The sequence below is a fragment of the Gallus gallus genome, chromosome 28, assembly GCF_016699485.2.
Source record: "Gallus gallus isolate bGalGal1 chromosome 28, bGalGal1.mat.broiler.GRCg7b, whole genome shotgun sequence".
In the NCBI taxonomy this organism is placed as follows: domain Eukaryota; kingdom Metazoa; phylum Chordata; class Aves; order Galliformes; family Phasianidae; genus Gallus; species Gallus gallus.
The window spans coordinates 2,983,764-3,005,179 of NC_052559.1; the positions used below are offsets into that span (position 1 = coordinate 2,983,764).

Genomic DNA, 21,416 nt, shown 5'->3' on the forward strand with positions numbered 1-21,416 from the left:
CTGGCCCAGGGACCCCCAGCCCCGTCCTCACCTCCTCCAGCAGCCAACTCAGCTCCCTGGGGACGGTCCTTCCTCCTCCGTCACCACACTGCTGGTTTGGCCTCACGTCCGCTCGATTGGGAAATCATTGCCTTCGCAATGGCTGTGGCTCAAGGAAGTGCCAGCACTCACAGCAAGAGCGGAGCACTCCTCATCCCCATGGCCCCACACTGAGGCTCTGGGTGCGAGGGGGGCACAGCACGGAGTTCCCCCCTTCCACGAGGCTGCAGGGGCGCGGTGGGTGTGTGGGTACCCAAATGAAGGTGTGAGCACACAGAGATGTGTGCACGCGGTGGGGCTTTGCATGATGGCACAGCGCAGGGTCCCACACGATGCCCTGCCCCACAGCCCCCTCCAGCCTGCTGTCCCCCCACCTGTGCCCCACAGGCTCTGCTGCCACAGGGACAGCTTTGCCTCTCCGCATGGCACAGCATCGGAGGCGGTGGTGGGGAGGAATCACCTCTTGTAAACAGAAGTTTATTGCGGGGCTCCGGGGTTATACAGAGACGTTACCGCTGTCGCATGCATGAACGGCCCCGGGGCAATGGGGTGCCCGCGGTGCCCCGGCACCCTATTTACAGCATGGGACCAATTGCCCTCCAGCCTGCAGCCAGGGTGCAGAGCACCTGCAGCGCCCGCATCCCTCCACCCAGCCCTGCGGTCCTGCAGAGCCCGACTGCTCCTCGTGCCGCCTGCAACTGGGGCAGGGGTGGCACCGAAAGGGCACCCTTTGCCAGCAGAGAGTGGGTTTGGTGGGACCCCTGGTCCCCTGCACCCCAGTGCCCAGCTGTGCTTTCAAGGAGAGGGGAGTGCTGGGATCTCGGTGGGAGCGGAGGTGTTGGGGGATGGATGACAGCTCCCCGCTGGCACTGGGTGGGGGTAGTGGAGGTTTTGCCCAGTCCTTGGCAGATGATGCACCCCGATGGCATCCTTTGCTGGGTGCTGTCCTGGCTGGGTGTTCCCAGGGTGCTGGCAGCACCCACACACCTAAAGGTGCCCACGCACAGCCGATGGGGCTGAGGGGCTCTGGGCAGAGGGCACTGCTTTGCTCTGCACCAGCTGTGCCCATGTCTGCGTGTCCATCCTGCTGCCTCCCAGGGAGTCCCGCCCAGGGTGCAGCAGTCCCTGGGTCCAGCCTGGGGAAGGGACCGGACAGACAGACACTCAGACCCTGTGCAAAGCAGCCGGAGCATGGGGCACTGCCCCGTGCCAGCCGGGGACAGCAGGGACCTGTGCAGCTCCGGGGGCAGGAGGGAAAAACCTCAAACCCTTCCCATGGGAACCCAGGGGCTGCCAATCCCCCATGCAGCATCTCAGCCCCATCCCCATCCCCACGGAGCTGGGGCACCGTGCCACGGCACGGCGGACGAAAGCGTCCATGGTGGCAGCGCCTGTGGGTGCCGAGCCAGGCAGTGAGCTCCTATTTGCCCGAGGGAGTCCGCTCCATGCCATAGCGCAGGAGGTGGTGCAGGTCCGTGAGCGCCCGGGGGGGCCCCGCACCGGGTGCCCGTGGGGCCGTGCCGTGCTGCCCGTAGCCGCCTGCCGGCGCTTCGCCGCTGTTAAATGTGTGGTTCCTCTTGAGGTGGGCACCGGGGCGTTGGGTGCCGTTGTTGGCGTTGAAGTTCAGCTGCTCAGGGTGCCACGGCGGCCCCTCCACAAAGTCCCCCCCTTCCCCACCGGGCGCCGAAACCACGCGCCGGCGGTCGGGGCTGGGGCGCGGGGTGCCCCCAAAGTCGCCGTAGGAGCTCCGGGGCGGACGGCGGGCGCCGGCGGGGGGGTGCTGCCGGGTGCGGGGACCCTCGTGGTGGTCCCGTCCCCAGTGCCCGTCACCCGAGGAGTCGCTGAGTTCAGCCTCCAGCTCCTGATCCACCAGGATGGCGTGGCAGGAGAGGGGCATGCCGCGGGCAGAGCGGCCGGCGCCGGTGTGCAGCCGCGTGCCGCTGGCACCAGGGTCCCGCAGCGCGGCGTTGATGATGTTGTGGCTCTGCTCCCAGGTGCAGTTCTGCAGGGCACCGGGGCAGCGCTTCTGCTGCAGCGGGGTTTGCTCCGGCGTAGGCAGGACGCCCGAGTCCAGGTCGTGTTGGCTCGCCTTGCCCAGCTCCTTGGGCCACCCGTTGGGCATCAGCGGGGCCAGCAGCGCGCCGGGCTGCCCGCCACGCGCTCGCCGCTCGCCCAACCGGCTGACGCTCACCACCGACTCGCTGTGTGCCAGGATGGTCTCCTTGTCCTTGCGTCGTGCCAGCTCCTTGCGGTCCCGGTGGCCGATGAACCAACACACGCTGAAGCCGGAGATAACGGCGCCGATGACGAAGGCGGCCACCGAGGAGATGACCAGCAGGTTCACCGACACCAGCCCGTCCGGCTCGTCCACGAAGCTCTCCGTCACCAGCCCTGGGTGAGGGCAGGGGGGCTCAGGGGACAGCCGTGACGTGCTTTGTGTCCCCGAGTCCCATCCCTGTCCCACACTCACCCTCACACTCGCCCAGGTGCGATGTGCTGCCACCGGAGATGTCCTGCTCGAAAGCCGTCCTGTGGGGGAGTGCAAAAAAGAAGGGGTCAGCCAGTCTCCGACAGCCTCCCAGCCTGCTGCGGCTGGTGATGAATTTGTTGGGTCTCAGCGGTGAGAGGAATTGGAGGAGCTGGTGTGGCTCAAAGTTCACAGGTCTGGGGGAGACCCCAAGACCCCGATGTCGTCCCCCCCCCCCCCAAAGAGTCCACACAGCCCAGCCAGCATTACCTGGGGCTGGGCTCCAGAAAGACGCAGGAGCCCTCAGGCGTCCAGCCACAGTACGGGTCCCGGCTCCCAAGGCAGCTCCTGGCAGGGAGCAGAGAGGTCAGTTAACCCCCAACCCCCAAAAGGGACCCTGACCCAGCACCGTGCCTCAGTTCTCCCCATGGGTGCTCCTGGCTATGCTAAAACATTCATAATTCAACTCCAGTGTAGAGCAAATTCATGGGAAGCCCTCTCTCCTTTCACAATCCCTCCCGCGAGCCCTGCCCTCTCAGCACTCACTTCATGCAGCCTGAGTGCTGCTGGCAGCGAGCCACGGGCACCCTGGCCACACAGGGGGGGAAGGCCAGCAGCAGGGACCCGGCTGCCTTGTCCAGCTCCAGGCCCAGGAGTCTCCGCTCGTCCTCTGTGTCCCGGCCACATCTGGGGATGGGGCAGAGCTCAGTGCGGCCCCAGCTCCCGTCCCCACCTGCCCTGGTGCAGGTTGGTCCAGAGAATGGAGCTCACCCGTTGCCCCTGTCTGACCCACACATCCACCCTACTGATCCCACCACCCGTCTAGTCCTTGCATCTTTCTGATCTGTTCCTTCCGTCCATCCATCCATCTACCTATCCATCCATCCAACCACACATCCATCTGCCCACCTACCCATCCATCAATCCATCCATCCACCCATCCATCCATCCACCCACCCACCCACCCACCCACTCACCCGTCCGTCCATCCATCCATCCATCCATCCATCCATCCATCCATCCATCCATCCATCCATCCATCCATCCATTCAACCACCCACCCACACATCTACCTACCCACCCACCCACCCCCTACTCACCCACCCAACCACCACCCACCCACCTCCCCCTCCCCACCCCAGCCCACCTCCCAGGCTGGTAGGTCTCAAACTCCTCCAGGAAGACACTCTGGCTGCCGGGGGGTGCAGGTGCGGGGCTGCTGGTGGCATTGGGATGGATGAGGAACTTGAGGATGGTGCCTGTGCTGGAGCCCAGGAAGACCACGGTGTGGTTGCCCCATGGTCCTGCTGCGTTGTCTACCACAATCTTGCGGAGCTGGTACCTGCATAGCGTGAGCAGAGCAGGGTGTTGGGGCCAGCAGGAACCCATGTTGTCCTCAGGAGGAGAAACAGAGGCAGGGCGGGAGCTGGACCCCAGGGCATAGACCACCACAGAATGCGGGGGAAAGCAGAAGATTCCACATGGAAACCAGTCCAGATCCCAGGCAGACTTGGCCTGGATCCCAACCATGATGCAGCCAAACCCATTCCAGAGCCCACTTAAGATCCTGCCTGGATTCCCTTCTGGTCGCAGCTAGTAGTCCCCAGCCCTGACCCTATTTGGGATCCAGCCCTGGTCCCCCTGACCCCCTGTGGAACCCCAGCTGATCCCCAGCCCGTGCTCCATACGCCTGTCCCCCTCCCCACCTCCCTGTCCCCACAGCCCCGTCTGCAGCCCTGCATGATGTCCTGCTGGCTGGAGGCCGTGGCCCGAGCGCGCAGCTTGATTAATTCCCCATCAAACAGCAATTAAGGCAGATTTAATTAGGATGAGACAATCTCAGCTGCAAAGTTTATGACATTTATCAGGTCTCACGGCGCTCTCCCATGCAGGGGCAGTGCTGGAGGCAGCAACGTGCTGAGGCACAGCAGCGCAAGCCATGCACATGGATGGGCACAGCTGTGAGCGGTTGTGCATGCACAAACACACGTGCACCCCAAAAGCAGCCACTCTCCTGCACTGCTTTTTGCTGGGGGCCCCTCTGCAGCCTCTCCAGGTCCCATCCTTCCCCCACACTCACCGGCTCATTGTGCGGACAATCCAGGGCGCGTTGCCCAGGGATGGCACCGCTTCATCCATCAGTGGGTGAGTCTTCACAAAGGTGAGGATCTCATCGGGGAAGGTGCTGGAGGAGTTGTAGCGCATCCCCGGGGCCGCACAGCACCCGGGTCTGACACCACGGCATGGCAAAGCTCAGCACTGCCACGGCGTGGCTGAGCCCTGTCCCACTTCTGTCCCAGTCCCGTCTCCAGCTCTGCTGATATTGGCTCTGGTGTCACCATTCCAAACTCTATCCCCACGCCACTTCCCGACATCCCCATCCCCATCGGGGTTGGATTGGAGGACATCCAAAGGTCCCTCCCAACCCCTCCAATTCTGATCCCCACCACCAGCCTTGGTCACTCCCATCCCTGCTCCTCTGCCCACCTCCATCCCCATCCGCCTTCCTGACACCACCCGCCTGGCTGTCCCCCATCCCCATCCCCGCTGTCCCCATGGGTCGCTCACGCACCTGGGCTTTGGCACCATGTCCTCAGGTACGGCTGTCCAGATGGACTCCGGTGATTTCTGCTCCCGGAAGCGTCCCTCGAAGACAGCGGCCACTTGGGTCATGTCAAAGGCACACACGGCTGAGCCGGGGATGCTGGGGAGATGCAGTGTGGGGTGAATACCGCAACCCACCCCAACATCCCTACCCCTGTGGGGCACCCCCCAGCCTGGTTCTGTGGGGCCAACCTGTTGGTGGGCGTGGAGAAGACGGCGAGCACCACGGGGCGCCCGTTGAGCTCCAGGATATCCGTCACAGCATGGATGACATTGAAGTAGAAGTGTGAATCGCCCGGCACGGAGCAGTTGAGCCGAGCCTTGAGGAAGGATGTCCACTGCTTCTCCAGCACCCGCTGCGATCCCCCCATGTCGTTCTTGCACACCCGAGCCACTCGGGACACCACTACCTGCAAGGGATGCCCATCACCACCCAGCAGGGACAAAGGGACAGCCCCCACCTCGGGTGTCCCCAAGGCTCGAGTCACCGCAGGGACCTCTCCAACCTTCTCCAGGTAGTTGAACTCCATGGCGATCTCCCGGAAGAAGAAGTAGACGTGGCTCCTCCACTCCACCGCGTGCACAAAGTAGGGCTCTGCAGGGACAGCAGTGGGGTCAGGGCTGCCCCAGAACAAAGCAGAAGGGGACAGGGAGCGGTGCCACGCACACCACGCTGGAAGCACCTTTGAACCACTTGGAGTCGTGTTTAACAGTGCGCAGGGTCGGGCTGTCCCCCAGGCTGCGGTAGATGACGGCGTCGATGGCCAGGAAATCTGTCACCGTGGCTGTGAAGAGCATCCCCCCTGCACAGGAGACACAAGCATGGGAGGATGGAATGGAGACAGCACACGGAGAGCACCTGGAGGGGCAGAGCCCAACCGGTGGTCCCCACTGCATCAGCACTGACCTGTGAACAGCGCCACATTGGCGTGCTTGGGGTCGTAGGGACACCGTGCCATGCCGCTGATGTTGTCCCCAATGGGCTCCAGTGTGTCCATCTGCAGAGGGCAACACAGGGCTGTCAGCACAGCCAGGGGGTGCCACGCCAGGCACAGGGGTCTGGGTGGTGGCATCGCCCTCCTGGGGAGCAGGACACCCCCAAAGGGACTCTCCGTCCTCTGCAGAGCTCCTGTCCCTGTTGACGCCCGCCAGCCCCATGGCAGCAGCAGGGGACTCACGCTGTAGTTGGCACAGATGGGGTTGAAGGCGTTGGTGCCACACACGAAGAGCAGGTTCTGGTTCCGCACCAGCATCACCTTGATGAAGTTTCGGCACTCTGCCTGTGCCGGTAAGAGGGGGCCGTCAGCCTCTGTGTCAGCTCCCCAGCACCAGCCCCAAAAACAGCCCCAGGGAAAGGCGGGGGTCCCCTCTACCCCCCTCACCATGAGAGGCTGAGCTGGGGGAGGTGGGGGTGGGGGGCAGCCCCAGGGGGCACGAATGGGACCTGGAAATTGGATTTCTTGCAGATTATGAGATGTGTCTGTTCTGATCAACGGGCCAGAAATAATTAATTACAAACCCAATTATACCAGCGTCCAATAAATCACAGTTGACACAAGCGTTGGCAGGGAGCCGAGAGGCACAGGGTGACACTGGGGGACGGTGACACGAGACGTGGGATGCAGGAGGGTGAGGGGGGCTCACAGGGTATGGACCCCCCCCATACCTCGTGTTTCCCCTTCATCCGGCAGATGCTGATGTCGTGCTGGTTCGACCTCCAAGTCAGCTTCTGTGGGGGCAGAAAACCCAACGTGGGGCCAGGACAGACCCCCCCCAGTGCCCCACACGAGGCCAGGGGTCGGCCCTTACCCGGTGATAGCGCATCTCACTGCCAGCAGTGGGCTCCAGGCTCACACGGTAGACGTTGTCCCTGCAGGGAGGACATGGACGTCACCACCTCATGGGTGCCTGGGGACACCCCAGGGATGCACCCTGCAGTGTGGGGTTGTGGGCTCTGTGCTCAGCCTGTCTGCCCCATGGGGATGGTGTGGGGTGGGCAATGAGCGTCTCTGGGGCACAGCACAGCCAGGATATAGAATTGGGGTGCCCAGCAGCACCCTGCTGTGAGATTGGGGTGTCCAAACTCCAAGGCTGGGGAAGACTTGTAGGTGCCAGGAGGGGCAGAAAGCAGGGACCCTCCCTCCCGAACGATGGGGCCCGCGGGCATGTGTGGGGTGCAGAGGTTGGGGACCACGTGTTTCACACCTGTCTCCAACAAAGAGGGTCCGGTTGACCTTGAGGATGCGTTGGATGTTGAGGCGCTCGGTGCCACCGCCCTCGGGGCCGCCCGGCCGGCTGCTGCCATGGCCCACGAACACGGCGTAGTGCTTCACATCTGGGGACACCAGGAGGGGGGGCATGGAGACGGCATCACACACAGCCCCACGGCCAGCCAGGACCCTACTCACAGAGCACCCCGAGCCCCCCAGCCCCGTCCCCTCTCTGCACCCATCTGTGCCCCCCTGGCCCCCTCCCCAGGCACTCACAGTCCTCGTTTGCCACGGCGATGGGGTTGGGCTCCTCGGGGAAGGTGCCGTGAGCCGTCCTCTCCGCTGCGAGCAGGAGCAGCAGGACGAGGGGGGGCCACATTGTCTCCCCTGGTGCAGGCAGGCGCCCACAGCACCTGCGGATGGGGGAGAAGTGGGACGGGGCAGCACCCGCCTTCCTCCCCACTATGCTCCTACCTGCACCCCAAACCCATTGCCAGCGCTCATGGGGTGTCTCGTTGAGGCCGGGGGTCCTGGGGGGACCCCTGATGTGAAGGGTGAGGGTCCAGGATGCTGAGGCTGGGCCAGCGCCAGCAGCCAGCGGTGTGGGACCAGGGGTGTGCCTGGGAGACGGGGGAAGTGAGTCCTTCCCCAGCTGAAGAATTCCAAACATGCTGGGAAAAGCAGCCCCCACGCCCTCCTCGAGCCGCTCCTGGCGCCTGCACAGCTCTGCATTGGAGCTCCCGGGTACAAACCGGGTGCAACCTGAGTGCAACCTGGGCTGCAGGACGGCTGCAGGGGCACGGAGATGGGGACGTGGGGGATGAGGACGTGGGGACACGCAGACAGGGATGCATGGCCGCCCCACAGAAGGGAAGATCCCCCATTGCAGCCCTGCAGCTGCCACTTGCCTTCTCCCTGTCCAAAATGCAACCACACCGCCTTGGATAATCAATGGGAAAGTGGTGGTGTAGGAATCAGCCCCGCATACCCCTCCCCAGCAGCACAGCCCTGCTGTCACCACTGTCACCAACCCCCACTGTTCCGGGCATCAGTGCCGTCCCCGCTGTGTGCCTGTGGGTGACACGGCGTGGGGCAGGGCTGGGTAATTAACAGGAGGTGATTTAATTGATTCTCAATCTGGCGAGGGCAGCGAGTGGGGACGCGGGTGCCATCGAACCGTCGCCCTCCTCTGCAGGGAGTGAGGGAGGGTGACATTGGGGGAGGAAAGGGGACGTGGGCACCACAGCGCTGAGACCTGAGCCAGTCCCCATCCCAACCCCCTCCACGTCTGTGGGGCTGCTCATGGGTCTGTAGGGCTGGTTATAGGTTTGTAGGGCTGGTTATGGGCTTATAGGGCTGCTCATGGGTTTGGAGGGCTACTCATGGGTTTGTAGGGTTGGTTATATATTTGTAGGGTCAGTTATGGGTTTGTAGGGCTGTACATAGGTTTGTAGGGCTGCTCATGGTTTTGTAGGACCATGGGTCTATGGGGCTGGTTATGAGCTTGTAGGGCTGGTTATGGGTTTGAAGGGTTGGTTATGGGTTTGTAGGGCCGTGGGTTTGTAAGGCTGGTTATGGGTCTGTGGGGTTGCTCATGGGTCAGTAGGGTTCGTTATGGGTTTGTAGGGATGGTTATGGGTCTGCAGGGCTGGTTATGGGTCTGTGGGGCCGCTCATGGGTCCATAGGGCTGCTCATGGGTTTGTAGGGACAGAGCCACTGGATAAGACCCAGTTCTGTGCAGCGTCATGTCCCGGCTGAGAGCTGGCACTGTCCCCATCCCGCTCAGCTCTGGGGACACCCGACTCAGGGCTGCTATGCCACAACCCCCGGGCAGAAGCCGACCACAGAGGACCTGACCACGGTGTCACAGCCCTCAGGGACAGCTGACGGTGACACTGTGGGGTCTCTGAGCTGCAGCTCCTCCACGTCCCCAACGGCTGCTGCTGGGGCTGTGCTGTGCCCTCACCCCATCACCACAAGGACCCCATCCCACGGGATCCAGCCTGGAAATTATCTATGTTTATAGATAGGGTGCCTGGGCCATTTTTTTTTTTAATAAAAAGCCATTAAGAATTCAATTGCAATCATTAAAACCATCCCCCCCAGGTGGCCGTTGGAGGCTTTCGGTGCTGAACAGTGGGCCCCCTCCGTGACCCTCCCAGGAGAGCTCTCCATTTACCTGCAGCTTTAGGGGCCGCTGGGACCTCTCATGCAGCCTCAGCCCCCAACCCCCCCAATGCCTTTGTGCCCCCACCGGAGACTTTTGGTCACTAGGGAAGGATGTCCCCAAAGCAATACCCACAACAAGGCACATACCTCCAAACCACCGCATCCCCATGGAGTTTTGTGACCAAAGGATTTAGATGGGAGACCCCCAAAAAGCGCCATCACCTCACCCAAGGATGGGGCTCAACCCCTATCAGCCACCTGAGAATCTCCCCTCCTCCCCCCCACCCACCCCAAGCATTGCCCATCGTTGCCACGCAGCCGCTCTCCCGGTGGGATTTGGGGCGCGGGGACCCTCGGGAACTCCATGCCATTGGCCCCAGTGGCTGTAACCCAGCTGGGGGGCTCCGGTGTCACCGTCCCCCCGGCGCTCAGTGGTGACAGTGAGCGGGTGCCCAGCGCGGTCGGGGTAACCCGAGCCTCCGGCTGCATAAATGCCTCCGATTGTGAGGGTGAAGAAAAGGCAATGGCTGAGAGGGGCCGGGGAGGAGGAGGGGGCTGGCGGCGAGCGGGGGGCACGGTGGAGAACAGGGCCCCATTGATGGAGGAGGAGGAGGAGGAGGAGGAGAAGGGGGAGAGGAGCGGGGACGGCCGTCGGGAGCTGCGGGGAAACTGAGGCAGCGAGAAGGGGGTGCCCCTCATATTGGGGTGAGGGTCCCTGGTAGAAGATGGATGGGATGGTGGTGGGAGATGGTGAATGGGGGATGGCTGCGACCCAGAGCTGCTGAGCAACCGTGGGCAAGTTGTCCCCGTGCTGTGCCTCAGTTTCCCCATTTGAGAGCATGCCCAGCGCCAGGCACCACCCAGCCGCACCCACAGCCTCAGGGGGGGCTGATGCTCACCCCATCCTTCCCCACCCCCTTCAGCGTCCCCCCAGCAATGAGGCACGGGGAGGGGGGGGGAAAGGGGAGGGAAAGCTCTGCAGCTTTGCGCCCATCCCGGAGGTGACTGCATGGCCCCGCAGCCATCCTAAGGGACAACACTGAGTCCATCCCTTCAACCCCTTGGTTTGGGGAGGGGGGGGGGGAAGGAGGGGGGGAGAAGTGCTTCCCTCCCAGGGATGGGATCCCCTCACCATGGCACCAGGGCACCCCGTGCCCCCCGTTCTGCCCACCTCAGCTCCGCTGCCACCGCTGTCCCCACTGCTGCAAGAGGGTCCCCCTGGAAGCTCCGGCAGCGCCGGGTGCATGTCTGGATGTCTGGAGCCCGAGAGCCGCTCAGCTGTCACTCCGTCCCCCCCACCTCCCTTCCCCCCCCACCCCCATGGGACCCCCATGGGACGGGGCCCGAGCCCCCCGCGCCAGGTGGGAAGGTAGAGCTGATGTCACCGTAACCGGAGCCGGCACCGCCGCAGCTGTCACCAACTGGAACCGCTTTGACTCTGGGTTGTTCCCCCCCCCATTTCCCCCCCCATCGCAACCCAGAGCCTCCCCTCCCCACGGGTGCCACCACCATAATGGGTTACAATGGGGGGGGTGGGTCCCAAAACCGGGACATGGGGTTCCCCATGGCGGTGGCACCGAGGTGGGTATGTTACCCCAAAGCACACTTAAGGGGGGGGGTTGGGGGTGCCATCCCCATATCTCCATGGTGTCCCTTTCCATACGGCTAATGCCGGGGTTTATTTGATGTTTAGGGTAATTTTCCTTCCAAAGTAACTAATGCCAATAAGCAATCAGCACAAATCACTATAGAGAGGCGGCAATTAGATATGTTAATGAGGCCCCTCACGAGCGGCAGCATAAGGAAACGCTGACAACACGCAAAGCTGGCACGGAGAGGGTGGGGGGCACACAGTCTGCCCCCCAACGCAATGCCCATCAGATTGCATGCTGGGGAGCTGCAGCGATGGGGTTGGGGTTCACCCCCCCCCACCCCCCAGCCCAGCTGCTGCTGCCATGCAGCCATGAGGGCCACCAATTGGGGTGGGGGGGGTGGAAAGGGGGGGTCACCCCCATAGGTTTCCGTCCCGCCAATGCTTTGCTCGCTGGCCGCTGGGTTCGGGTGGCAGAGGCAGGAAGCAGCTGTCCCTGCGGCGCGGATGGAGCAAATGTCACCGCGGCCACCTGGCACCACACACCACCCCCAGCCCCCCCCCAACCAGCAAACAACACCCCCCGGGGGGGGGGGCTGCGGGCGTTCAGAGCCTCCAAGGGGGTGCCAAGAGGATGTCACCCCCCCACCATCAGCGGGACATCAAGGAAAGGAGAGGGGGGGGGGGGGTGGGTGACACCACCGCCACCATTTACCTTTCGGTGCTTCCCGGCCGTGTGTCCCCATCGGCTCAGCTGTCCGTCCCCCCCCCTCTCCTCTTCGCCCCCCCCCGGGATCGCGCTCCGGTTACCGGCTCTGCTTACAGCTTCTGCTTATAGCCCCCCCAGCACCCCCTGCCCGCTGCCTGCCCCGCTCTGGGACCTCGTGGTCATTGAGGCAGCTTTGTCCCCATCACCCCCAGAAGGATGGACGTCACCCCCCCCCCGAATGCTGTCACCCACCTTTGGGTGCACACGAGGCACCACCGACACCCGGCGCTGGCGGCCGGCCAGAGCTGTGTCAATTTGCATATTAAATATGTCCCATCTGCATATTAAGGACGATTTCCTATTTAGGAGGCGTCTCGCTTCGCGCCGAAAATAAACCCCCACGGTGGGCACGGGGTGGGTGGCACCATGGGGTGCTGAGGCTGAACCCCCCCCCCCCCCCCCCAGTGCCCCCACCCCACAGCAGCGCAGCGTCCCTCATCCCTTGTCCCATGCATGCGTTCCCTGCACAGGCATGAAGCTCCCCCCAAGGCAAATGCCCCCCCTTGTACCCAAAGGCACACACATATCCCACGTGTCCCCTTCCGTCCCCTTTATTCCCAAAGGGCCACAACCCTCCTGCTTCCTCCTGTCCCTTCAACTGTCCCACTTGTCCCCAAAAGGTCCTCACCCCTACTTGGTCCCCTTGACCCCAAAGTCATACAACCCCCACTTGTCGTCCCCCCATATCCCCCTGGTTGAATCCCCCCACTGCCCCCAGCCTGGTGGCCCCGTGACCATGGAGAAGTGCAACCTGGGGATGGGATCTGCCTTTGGCAATGGGACCCCATGGCAACCAGCATGCAGAGCCTCAGAGCTGAACGGGCACCCTAAAATACCAAACCCATGTTTAACCCCAGCTCCAAGTGGGCACCCCACAATAACACATCCACGTGTCAGGACCCAGCTCCAAATGGACACCCTACAATACCAACCCCATGTGTTAGGATCCAGCTCCAAGTGGGTACCCTACAATAACATACCCATGTTTAACCCCAGCTCCAACTGGGCACCCTACAATACCCACCCCATGTGTTTGGATCCAGCTCCAAGTGGGTACCCTACCATAATAACCCCATGTTTAACCCCAGCTCTAAGTGGGCACCCTACAATACCAACCCCATGTGTTAGGATCCAGTTCCAAGAGGGCACCTTACAATAACATACCCATGTTTAACCCCAGCTCCAACTGGGCACCCTACAATACCCACCCCATGTGTTTGGATCCAGCTCCAAATGGGTACCCTACCATAATAACCCCATGTTTAACCCCAGCTCTAAGTGGGCACCCTACAATACCAACCCCACGTTTAACCCCAGCACCAAGCAGCATCCCTACAATAACCCCTCTGTTCCCACCAACTGCTCCAGGTGCCAACCCTACACCAACAAAGCACAGCCCTACCGTGACGAGGCCACCCCACAGCGCTGCTTTGGGGGATGTAAACACAATGTTTAAGAGCAACCCTACAAAAACAAAGCAGCAACAAAAGTCACCCCAGCCACGAGAAAGCAGCAAACCTGCAGGTCCCGGCAGGACAGGAGGAGGTGGGGGATGGGGGTGGGGGGGCAGCTCAGCCCATCCGCTGTCTCATTTTTCTTTAAGCCTTAAGAAAAGTTTATTTATTGTTGTTGTTTTGATTTCCTCTTTAGTCTCCCCCGCATCTCCGTGGTGCCGGGATGCGCTCGGCTGCTTCGCTCTGCTTGGGAAAATGTTACCTTTAATTGCTCCAAGCTCGGGCACCCAGCGCCTCGGTTTGAAATTTCTATGCTTCAACAAACTGATCTGGAGTCAAATAAGATGAAATATCCGCTGTGTGCCCGGGGTCAGCGTGGGGAGGGAGGGCAAAGGGACCGCAGTGCCTACCCACGCAGTCACCTTGAGGTGGTGGTGACCCCCAGATCCCCATGTGGGTCTTCGTTTCACATCCCCCCTCCTCATCTCTCTGCCCTGAGGCATGGCATGGAATGGCACCGCATGGCTCAGAATGGCATGGCACAGCTTACCATGGCTCAGAATGGCATGGCACTGCTCACCATGGCTCAGAACAGCATGGCATGGCTTACCGTGGCTCAGAATGGCAGGGCACAGCTTACCCTGGCTCAGAATGGCATGGAATGGCACTGCATGACTCAGAATGGCATGGCACAGCTTACCATGGCTCAGAACAGCATGGCATGGCTTACCATGGCTCAGAATGGCAGGGCACAGCTCAGCATGGCTCAAAATGGCATGGCATGGGTTACCATGGCTCAGAATGGCATGGCATGGCTTACCATGGCTCAGAACAGGAGGGCACTGCTCAGCATGACTCAGAATGGCATGGCACAGCTTACCATGGCTCAGAATGGCATGGAATGGCACTGCATGACTCAGAATGGCAGGGCACAGCTTACCATGGCTCAGAATGGCATGACACAGGTCAGCATGACTCAGACTGGCATGACACAGCTTACCACAGCTCAGAATGGCATGGCATGGCTTACCATGGCCCAGAATGGCACGGCACAGCTTACGGTGGCACAGAATGGCATGGCATGGCCTGACACAGCTTTACACAGCTCCAAATGGCACAGCATAGCTCTGAATGGCTCAGAATGGCATGGTTCTGCTCAGAATGATGTGGTTCAGCTCAGAATGGCACAGTTCAGGCCAGCGTGGCTCCACATGGCACAGCACAGCTCAGAACGGCACGGTTCAGCACAGAATGGCACGGCACGGCTCTGCCATGACACAGCTCAGCTTGGCTCAGAATGGCACAACATGGCATAGAATGGCACAGCACAGCTCAGCATGGTGCAGAATGGCACAGCACGGCACAGCACAGCTCAGAACGGCACAGCACAGCTCAGAATGGCACAACATGGCATAGAATGGCACAGCACAGCTCAGCACAGCCCAGAATGGCACAGCACAGCCCAGAATGGCACAGTCCAGAATGGCACAGCACAGCCCAGAATGGCAGAGCTCAGCTCAGCTCAGCTCCCCAGGAGGAATGCATGCACCTGCTGCAACCAAGGTGTGGGCAGTGCTGTGCAAGCGCAGCCTTCACATGGCCACCACCTCCTCCTCTTCCTCCTCCTCCTGGCAGGCTGCAGACTCGCTGCTATGACCCGGCTCCATCCCACTTCTGCATTTCCTATCACCATCTCCATCAGCTGAATGAACCGCCGGACGGCAGCCAAGGAGGGGGGAGAGCTGGGAGCCACCATGTGTAGCCCTGACCCATTCCATGTGACTGAGCCCCCACATACACCAGGACAGCCCCATCCCCATGATGTGGGATGCACCATAGCGGAGCTGCAGCCGGGCTGGGGGCTGCAGGATGTTGCTGGTGGGGAACAAAGGGCCATTGTTTGCACTCTGTGCCCCCGCCTGTGCGCTCGCCGGAAGGTCAGGTGCTTCCTCACTGCCCCGAAATAGTGCCTTGTTCTGCTGCCACGGTGGGTGGGGATGGGGGAAGGAGAAGAGCTCTCCACCCTAAAGCTGGATTTGAGGACACCTCTGTCGGTGCCATCACCCAACGGGTGGGCAGTGGGGGCTGCACGAGCCCTGCTGCAATGCTCCCAGCTGGGAGGTGACAGAGCCCCCCAGCCCCCACCTTGGGATATGGGGTCCCTGTCCCCTCCCCGGTGCAGAGCAGATGTGCACTTGGAGGCAGATGTGTTGCTAAGGGCCCAGGAGCAAGCAGAGAAGGGGGGGGGGGGGGGGGGGGGGAAGAGTATTGATTCGTGCTTCCGGGGGAGGAACTGTTCAAAAGCAGAGGGAGCTTTGAGGGGCTTTCAAAGGGCTGGGGAGGTGGTGTGGGGTCTGTGCAGGTGTCTGTGCGTGCACTGCTGTCACACGTGTGTGTGTGTATGTGCAGGTGTTGGGGTGTGAGCACTGGTGTGTGCACAGCAGGCTGCTGCTTGCACGCAGGTGTCAGTGCGCGTGCATGTGATGGGCAGCAGGAGCCGTGTGCACAGCAGCGGGGGGGGGGGGGGTGTTTGCACACAGGGCCTCTGCGCGTGCACGGGTGTGGGTGGTGTGCTGGGCACGCGGGGGGATGCACATGGTGTAAGTGGGCGTGTGGTGCTACCATGTGTGTGCGTGTAGGTGCGTGTACACACAGGTATGTGCATGCACACGTGTGCGTGCAAACGTGCATGCATGCGCAGCTGCACGCATGTGTACGTGCGTCTTTGTGCACACACATGTGTGCATGCATGAGCAGGGTGTGTGCATGCATGCATGCATGTGCACATGTGTGTGCATGTACATGGCCGCATGCACATGCGTGTGTGGGTACATGCAGACATGTGCTTGTGTGTGTGCATGAATATGTGGGTGCATGAATGTGTGTGCAAGTTATGGGGGGGCACGCAATGCTCCTGTGTGTGTGCGTGCTCTGACCAATGGCTCTGAAACGAGCATCGTTCTGGGGAGGGGGGGCTGCGGTGGATCAGATGCATCCCCCCCCCCCACACACACACCCCATGCACCTCAGGATCCTGGCTCAGCTCTGTGGGACGGCCCTCAGCCACCAGCAGCCATGGGGCTATTCCCAGCGCTGACCTCACACCACTGAGATAACTCCAAAAGGTGAAATGAAGGGTATGGCACAGCAGGTGCCGGGCAGCTGCCGGGTTATTTGCAGCGCAGCACTCCCTACCTGCTGCCGGGACAGGACCAGCCCACGCTGCACAGGGAACAATTCCCATCCCAGCCTTCCCCATCACCTTCGGAGCGCTCCCCAACCTCCCCTGCTGGGAGGTGACAAATGGGACAGAGCTCTGCCCCGCCACCCAAACCTGAGCTGCACCCGACCTCACTGGGGCTCACTGTGGGAGCAGCACCCCGTGCCCTTCCCCAGCTCTCCCTTTCCCCCGGTGCTGCGTTTGGCACCGGAGTTGGATGTCACCGTCCCCGTATCGCTCAGTGCTGCTGCTCCGTGCCTCAGTTTCCCCATCCAAGCACAATGGTCACTCCCTGCTCTGCACACCCCCACCGCTGCCATACCCACCGCTCTCAGCTGCTCCCCCGGGGACCACCACCACCCCAGGATCCATTCGGCACCAAACGCGGTGCTATGGGCGATACGGGCGCACCCGGCCCTGAGCTCCGCTGCCGGGTTTGATGGGATTATCCCCGTGGGCAGGATTACAAGGGGAAGAGCTGAGGATTAGCCACGGCACATCAGCACGCCGCATCCACGGCCGCTGTCAGCCCCGGCGCCAGCCCAGGGCCCCCAAACCGTACTGGGAGGCAATGGGACAGAGCGGAGACAGGCAGACCCTGAGTCCCACCGTGGGGCTGGGACCCCCTTTGGGGACTGGTGGCGGCTGCCACCTGCTGCGTAATTAAGGGCTGCCGCTCCTGGGAGCTGCGCAAAGAGATGAGAAGGATCTCTCTTTTTTCTTTTTTTTTTTCTGTCATTTGACAAAATTGTAATTAAATAGGGAGTAAAATCCCGTTAGCACAATCCAGCCCCACTGGGAGTCTCCTCCGCTCCAGACAATCCTTCTCCCTCTCCATCCCATCGCATTAAAGGGAACCAAACCCCAGCTTGGTTCTTTAGGGGGCCGTTGCCGAGGCCTGGAGCTTCAGGGGTGCCGGGGATGGGCAGGAGGTACCCAGAGCCACCCAGCGCCTTGGGATGATGGGAGCAACAAATAAACCTCCCACATATACCCCACCACGGATTAAGCAGGAGGAGAGGCCGAGCACCACGCAGCATCACAGCCCGCACCCCCAAAACAGCCCCCCAAAACACAACGACGGAGCCCCACTGCACGGCTGCGCCCACAGCCCGGCCACGGCGCGGCTCAGCCCGCTGGAAAACCACGTCCAAGCTGGCAGCTTTAATTAAAAACCTGAGGCTGCGAGCGCGGCCAGCACTGCAGCACGGCTCTGCACTGAGCTCCGGCACCGGCGCCTTCACAGCACTCACCACAGGGATGGAGGCACAGTGGGGAGGGGGGCACAGTAGAGCCCCCCAGGCGGCAGCGCAGCTGAGCACGGAGCGATGCTCGCAGGACACACCGCCAGCAAAAGCATCGCGTGCAGCTCACGCAGGGCACGGGATGGGGATGGTGACACCCAGGCTGGCATGTCACCTCCCAGCCCATGACTCGAGGTCGTATGGTGCAGCGCTGCTGAGCCCCACGGGATGAGGGGCAGCGCACATCCCTGCAGCCACGCATAGCTCTGCACTGGGGACGCGTGCACCCCCGTGCCCACGCGCCCACCCCAGCCCCGTGCCCACGTTCCTGCACGGCTCTCCCCATCCCACCACGGCCCGTTGGTATCCGTCAGGCACGAGCCGAGCAGCTCCCGGAGCTGTCAGGGGGTAATTTGGTAATTTCCCTTTGTTTATGGGAACGGCCGCGCTGAGCAAAAACATCTCCTGCCAAGTGGCTCCCCGCACCCGGCAGGATCAGCACCCATAGCACAGAGGGGAGCGGAACCCCGGGAGCCCCCTCAGCCCTACGGCCTCAGGAACAACCCCCCCCCATCCCAGGAGGACGGTGTGCAGCCCGCCCCCCCCCCCCCCCCCCCATACACACCACCTCCGAACGCAGCAGCCACGTGCCCCGGTGACAGCAGTGACCCAGTTCCCACGTCACCCCGCAGCCTCCTGCACCCCTCTGCATGGCGCTCAGCACCTCGCTCTGCCCCCCCTCTCCCCCCCCCCCCCCCCCACACACATCCCCCTGCACTGGGTGCAATAGAGATAGCAGCACTGGGGGCCACATCCTGCACCAGAGCCCAGCAGGCTGCAATGGACCATGGGGTACTGGGGAAGGAGGAGGGGGGGGGCAGGGGTGCCTGCTTTGTCCGCATCTCCTTGAGCTACAGCTGCAGGAAGGTGGTGTGGGGGGTGTTGTCTACCTGCCCCCCACCCCACCCCCCCCCCAGCTGTGCTCTGGGTAGAGGGGAAATTGAGGCAGAGGGGATGGCACCGCTCATCCAAGGTCACCCCGAGCCAACAGCACAGCCCGGCCCTGCTCCCCCGAGGGCACTGCCCCCCCCCACAGCCCAAACAGGGCCAGCTCCCCCCATCCCTCCTCCATTCCCTACTTGATTTGGGGCAGGAGGGTGCTCAGGACCCCTCACCGCAATTGACGTGGATGATGCAGGAGGAAAGGAGGCCAGGCCTGAGGGGGGGGGTGCTGGGGGTGGGGGGGGCATGCTGCGGGCAGGATGCCCGTGGTGACAGCAGTGAGGGTGACAGGGCAGGATTTGGGCCAAGCTCAGCGCAACCCACATTATTTTGGGGTTACATCACCAAAATCCATTGCTATAGTGCAGAGTCCCCAAGGAGATGACAGCCGCCCCCCCCCCCCCCCAGCCCCCGCATGGGGATGCTCAGCTGTGCTCCGACCTGGGGTGTGCCAGCATCCTCGGCACATATGGGGTGACCCTATGGGGTGTCATTCCCCCCACATCTGTACCCACAGTGGGAACAAGGAAGAAAAGTTACAGTTCCAGGGAGACAGCGCTGAGCACCCCAGCTCTCTGGGGGGGGCTCTGTCACCTCTGGGCCCATGGGCTGTGTGGGGGGCAAAGCACTTCCTACTCCCCCCTCAGTTTGAGCCCTCACAGCTCCCCTCTGCTGTCCTGCCCTATTGCAGCCCCCCACCACAATCCCTCCAGCTGAGGGCAAATGGGGTGGGGGCCTACACCAGCCCCCCCATTCCTGCCCCAATACTCCACACCCCAGCTGCTTCTTATAGGGTAGTGGAGCCCTGTGAAGCAGGGAGCCCTCCCCATCCCATTCTGCTTCTTCTTCACCCCCCCACTTTGGCCCCTCGCCCCCCCCAGGTCTCAGCACATTGCATTCCGAGGCTGGGGGGGGGAGGGGGAGGGTCATGATGCAGGGTCGGGGTGATGAGATGGGATGGGGGGTGCTGGATAGAGAGGATGGGTGATGCTGTGTTCAGGATTCAGCGCTGAGGGGGGGGGGGGGGTGCTCCAGGGTGTGGGAGGGACATAGGGGTGCTGGGCAGGGGGAGGTGATTATGGGACCATAGGATCACAGAGTGGGGGTTCAGGATGGGGATGCTGGGGGGGGGTGGTTCATAATGCGGGGTACAGCAAGGTGCTGGGGGGGGGGGGGGGGCAGTGGGGTAAAAGATGACAGTGATGGGAGAGTCTCCATAGTGCTGCGAGGGGGGGAATAGAGGTGTGGGGTGGAGGTGCGGAGGATACCCGAAGAATGCGGGGGAGGGGAGGGGGGATCGCAGGGTGGGGATGAAGGGGGGGGGGGGGGGGGGGGGGGGCGGAGGGGCACGGCGGTGAGGAGGGGGGGGTTAAAGGAGGGCGGGGTGGGGGGGGTGGGGGAGTGGGGCCGGGAGAGGGCCGGGGTGTGTGTGGGGGGGGTCCTCCAGCCGTGACCCTTCAAGGTTCCTCCCGCTCCGCCCGGAGAGCCGCTAACAAAAGCGCCGCTTCCCAATGCAGCAGCAGCAGCAGCCGGGAGGGGGGAGGGCCATGCCGGGGGGGTGGGGGAAACGACACATTTCCCCTTTTTTTCGCCCCCTCCTTCCCACTGTCCCAATAGCTGGGTGCAGCCCCCCCTCCCCACACCGGCAGCCCCCCGGCGGGAGGGGGAAACTTCGCACCGATTCGGATTGGGGATGGGGGGGGTGGGGGGGGGGCAACCGCATCAATAGGGTGGGAGGTGGGGGGAGGCACCGGCCGCGCTCTTACCTTCAGCTCCGGGGGCCGGGGGGGGCACCGCACACCTGCGCCCGGCGGCAGCGCGGCTCCGCTCGGCCCGGCCCCGCTCCGCTCCGCACCGTGCGCGCCGCCGCGGCGGGAGGCGCCGGGGCCACCGGAGCCCGTGGTGGGGCGGGGCTGCGAGCGAATGGAGGGGGGGGGGTCCGCGGCCGGAGCCGGGTCCGGGCCCGCGCCCGCCCGGCGGCTGCGGCTGCAGCGGGGCCGCTCCGGCAGCGCACGGCGCTGGAGATACAGCGGAGCTGCCGCTCCTGCCCCCCGCCCACCCCCCCCTTCCTCGCCCTGCCCCCGCCCCAGGACGCCCCCGGCCCGGCCCCTGCCCGCCTCGGCCCCCTCCCGGCAGAACGGCATCGCCCCATCCCCGCCGTGCCCCGGTTTGGGGGATGCGGGGCCGTGCCCCCCTCTGCCTCAGTTTCCTCCTGCATCACTCCACCCCCATCCCCCACTCCTCAGAAAGGCTCAGCCTCGCTTTGTCCCTGTCCCCCCGCCTCAGCCCCCCCCCCCCCCCAACCCCGTGTCTCCATCCCCACGACCCTACCCACAGCCCCCGCCTCAGTTTCCCCATGCACAAAGTGCCTCTCCCCCTTCCTGGCGCTTTGGCTGCATCCCCCGCACAGGGGGCTCAGGGCCACCCTACAGCCCAGGGGAGCTGCCTGCCCACAATGGGGTGGGGGACACCACCAGAGTGGGACCCCCGAAGTGTGCACCCGAAGCCTCCGGGTGGGGACACGGCTGGAGGAGGGGGGTTCGGTTTCACGTATTCAATGATTTAACACCAGGCGAGCATCATATTCCCCTCCACCATCTGCTTCCCGCGCCTGTTTTAGCTGAACTTACACAGAAAAAAAAAATA

The 21,416-nt window shown here is 62.9% G+C and overlaps 1 protein-coding gene across 3 annotated transcripts; it reads right to left on the reverse strand.

The window, feature by feature from the left end:
* Positions 1 to 484: 484 nt before the first annotated feature.
* On the reverse strand, positions 485 to 20,770 carry SEMA6B (semaphorin 6B). 3 transcript variants are annotated; one of them, NM_001397911.1, is made up of 17 exons: positions 20,537 to 20,770; positions 7,597 to 7,733; positions 7,316 to 7,445; positions 6,920 to 6,980; positions 6,777 to 6,839; positions 6,289 to 6,390; positions 6,018 to 6,108; positions 5,794 to 5,913; positions 5,617 to 5,705; positions 5,303 to 5,520; positions 5,079 to 5,210; positions 4,587 to 4,736; positions 3,654 to 3,848; positions 3,053 to 3,193; positions 2,777 to 2,854; positions 2,510 to 2,568; positions 485 to 2,430 (listed from the first exon to the last, which is right to left on the reverse strand). In NM_001397911.1, the coding sequence occupies exons 2-17, from the start codon at positions 7,697 to 7,699 to the stop codon at positions 1,460 to 1,462; spliced, it is 2,703 nt and encodes a 900-aa protein (NP_001384840.1). In that variant the 5' UTR covers positions 7,700 to 7,733; positions 20,537 to 20,770; the 3' UTR covers positions 485 to 1,459. The 3 variants fall into 3 exon arrangements, with proteins under 3 accessions (NP_001384840.1, XP_015155500.2, XP_015155499.2); XM_015300014.4 differs by lacking the exon at positions 20,537 to 20,770 and adding an exon at positions 11,797 to 11,848 and having other exon boundaries at positions 496 to 2,430; XM_015300013.4 differs by lacking the exon at positions 20,537 to 20,770 and adding an exon at positions 10,662 to 10,740 and having other exon boundaries at positions 496 to 2,430.
* Between the last annotated feature and the right edge of the window lie 646 nt (positions 20,771 to 21,416).

What these genes read in the sequence shown, in the direction of transcription:
- SEMA6B (NM_001397911.1), bottom strand. Translation starts at nt 7,699, where the DNA reads ATGTGGCCCCCCCTCGTCCTGCTGCTCCTGCTCGCAGCGGAGAGGACG. An exon ending in CGACTCCAAGTGGTTCAAAG is followed by an intron (nt 5,706 to 5,793) that starts GTGCTTCCAGCG and finishes CTGTCCCTGCAG; the next exon opens with AGCCCTACTTTGTGCACGCG. An exon ending in TTTCTGGAGCCCAGCCCCAG is followed by an intron (nt 2,569 to 2,776) that starts GTAATGCTGGCT and finishes ACTCCCCCACAG; the next exon opens with GACGGCTTTCGAGCAGGACA.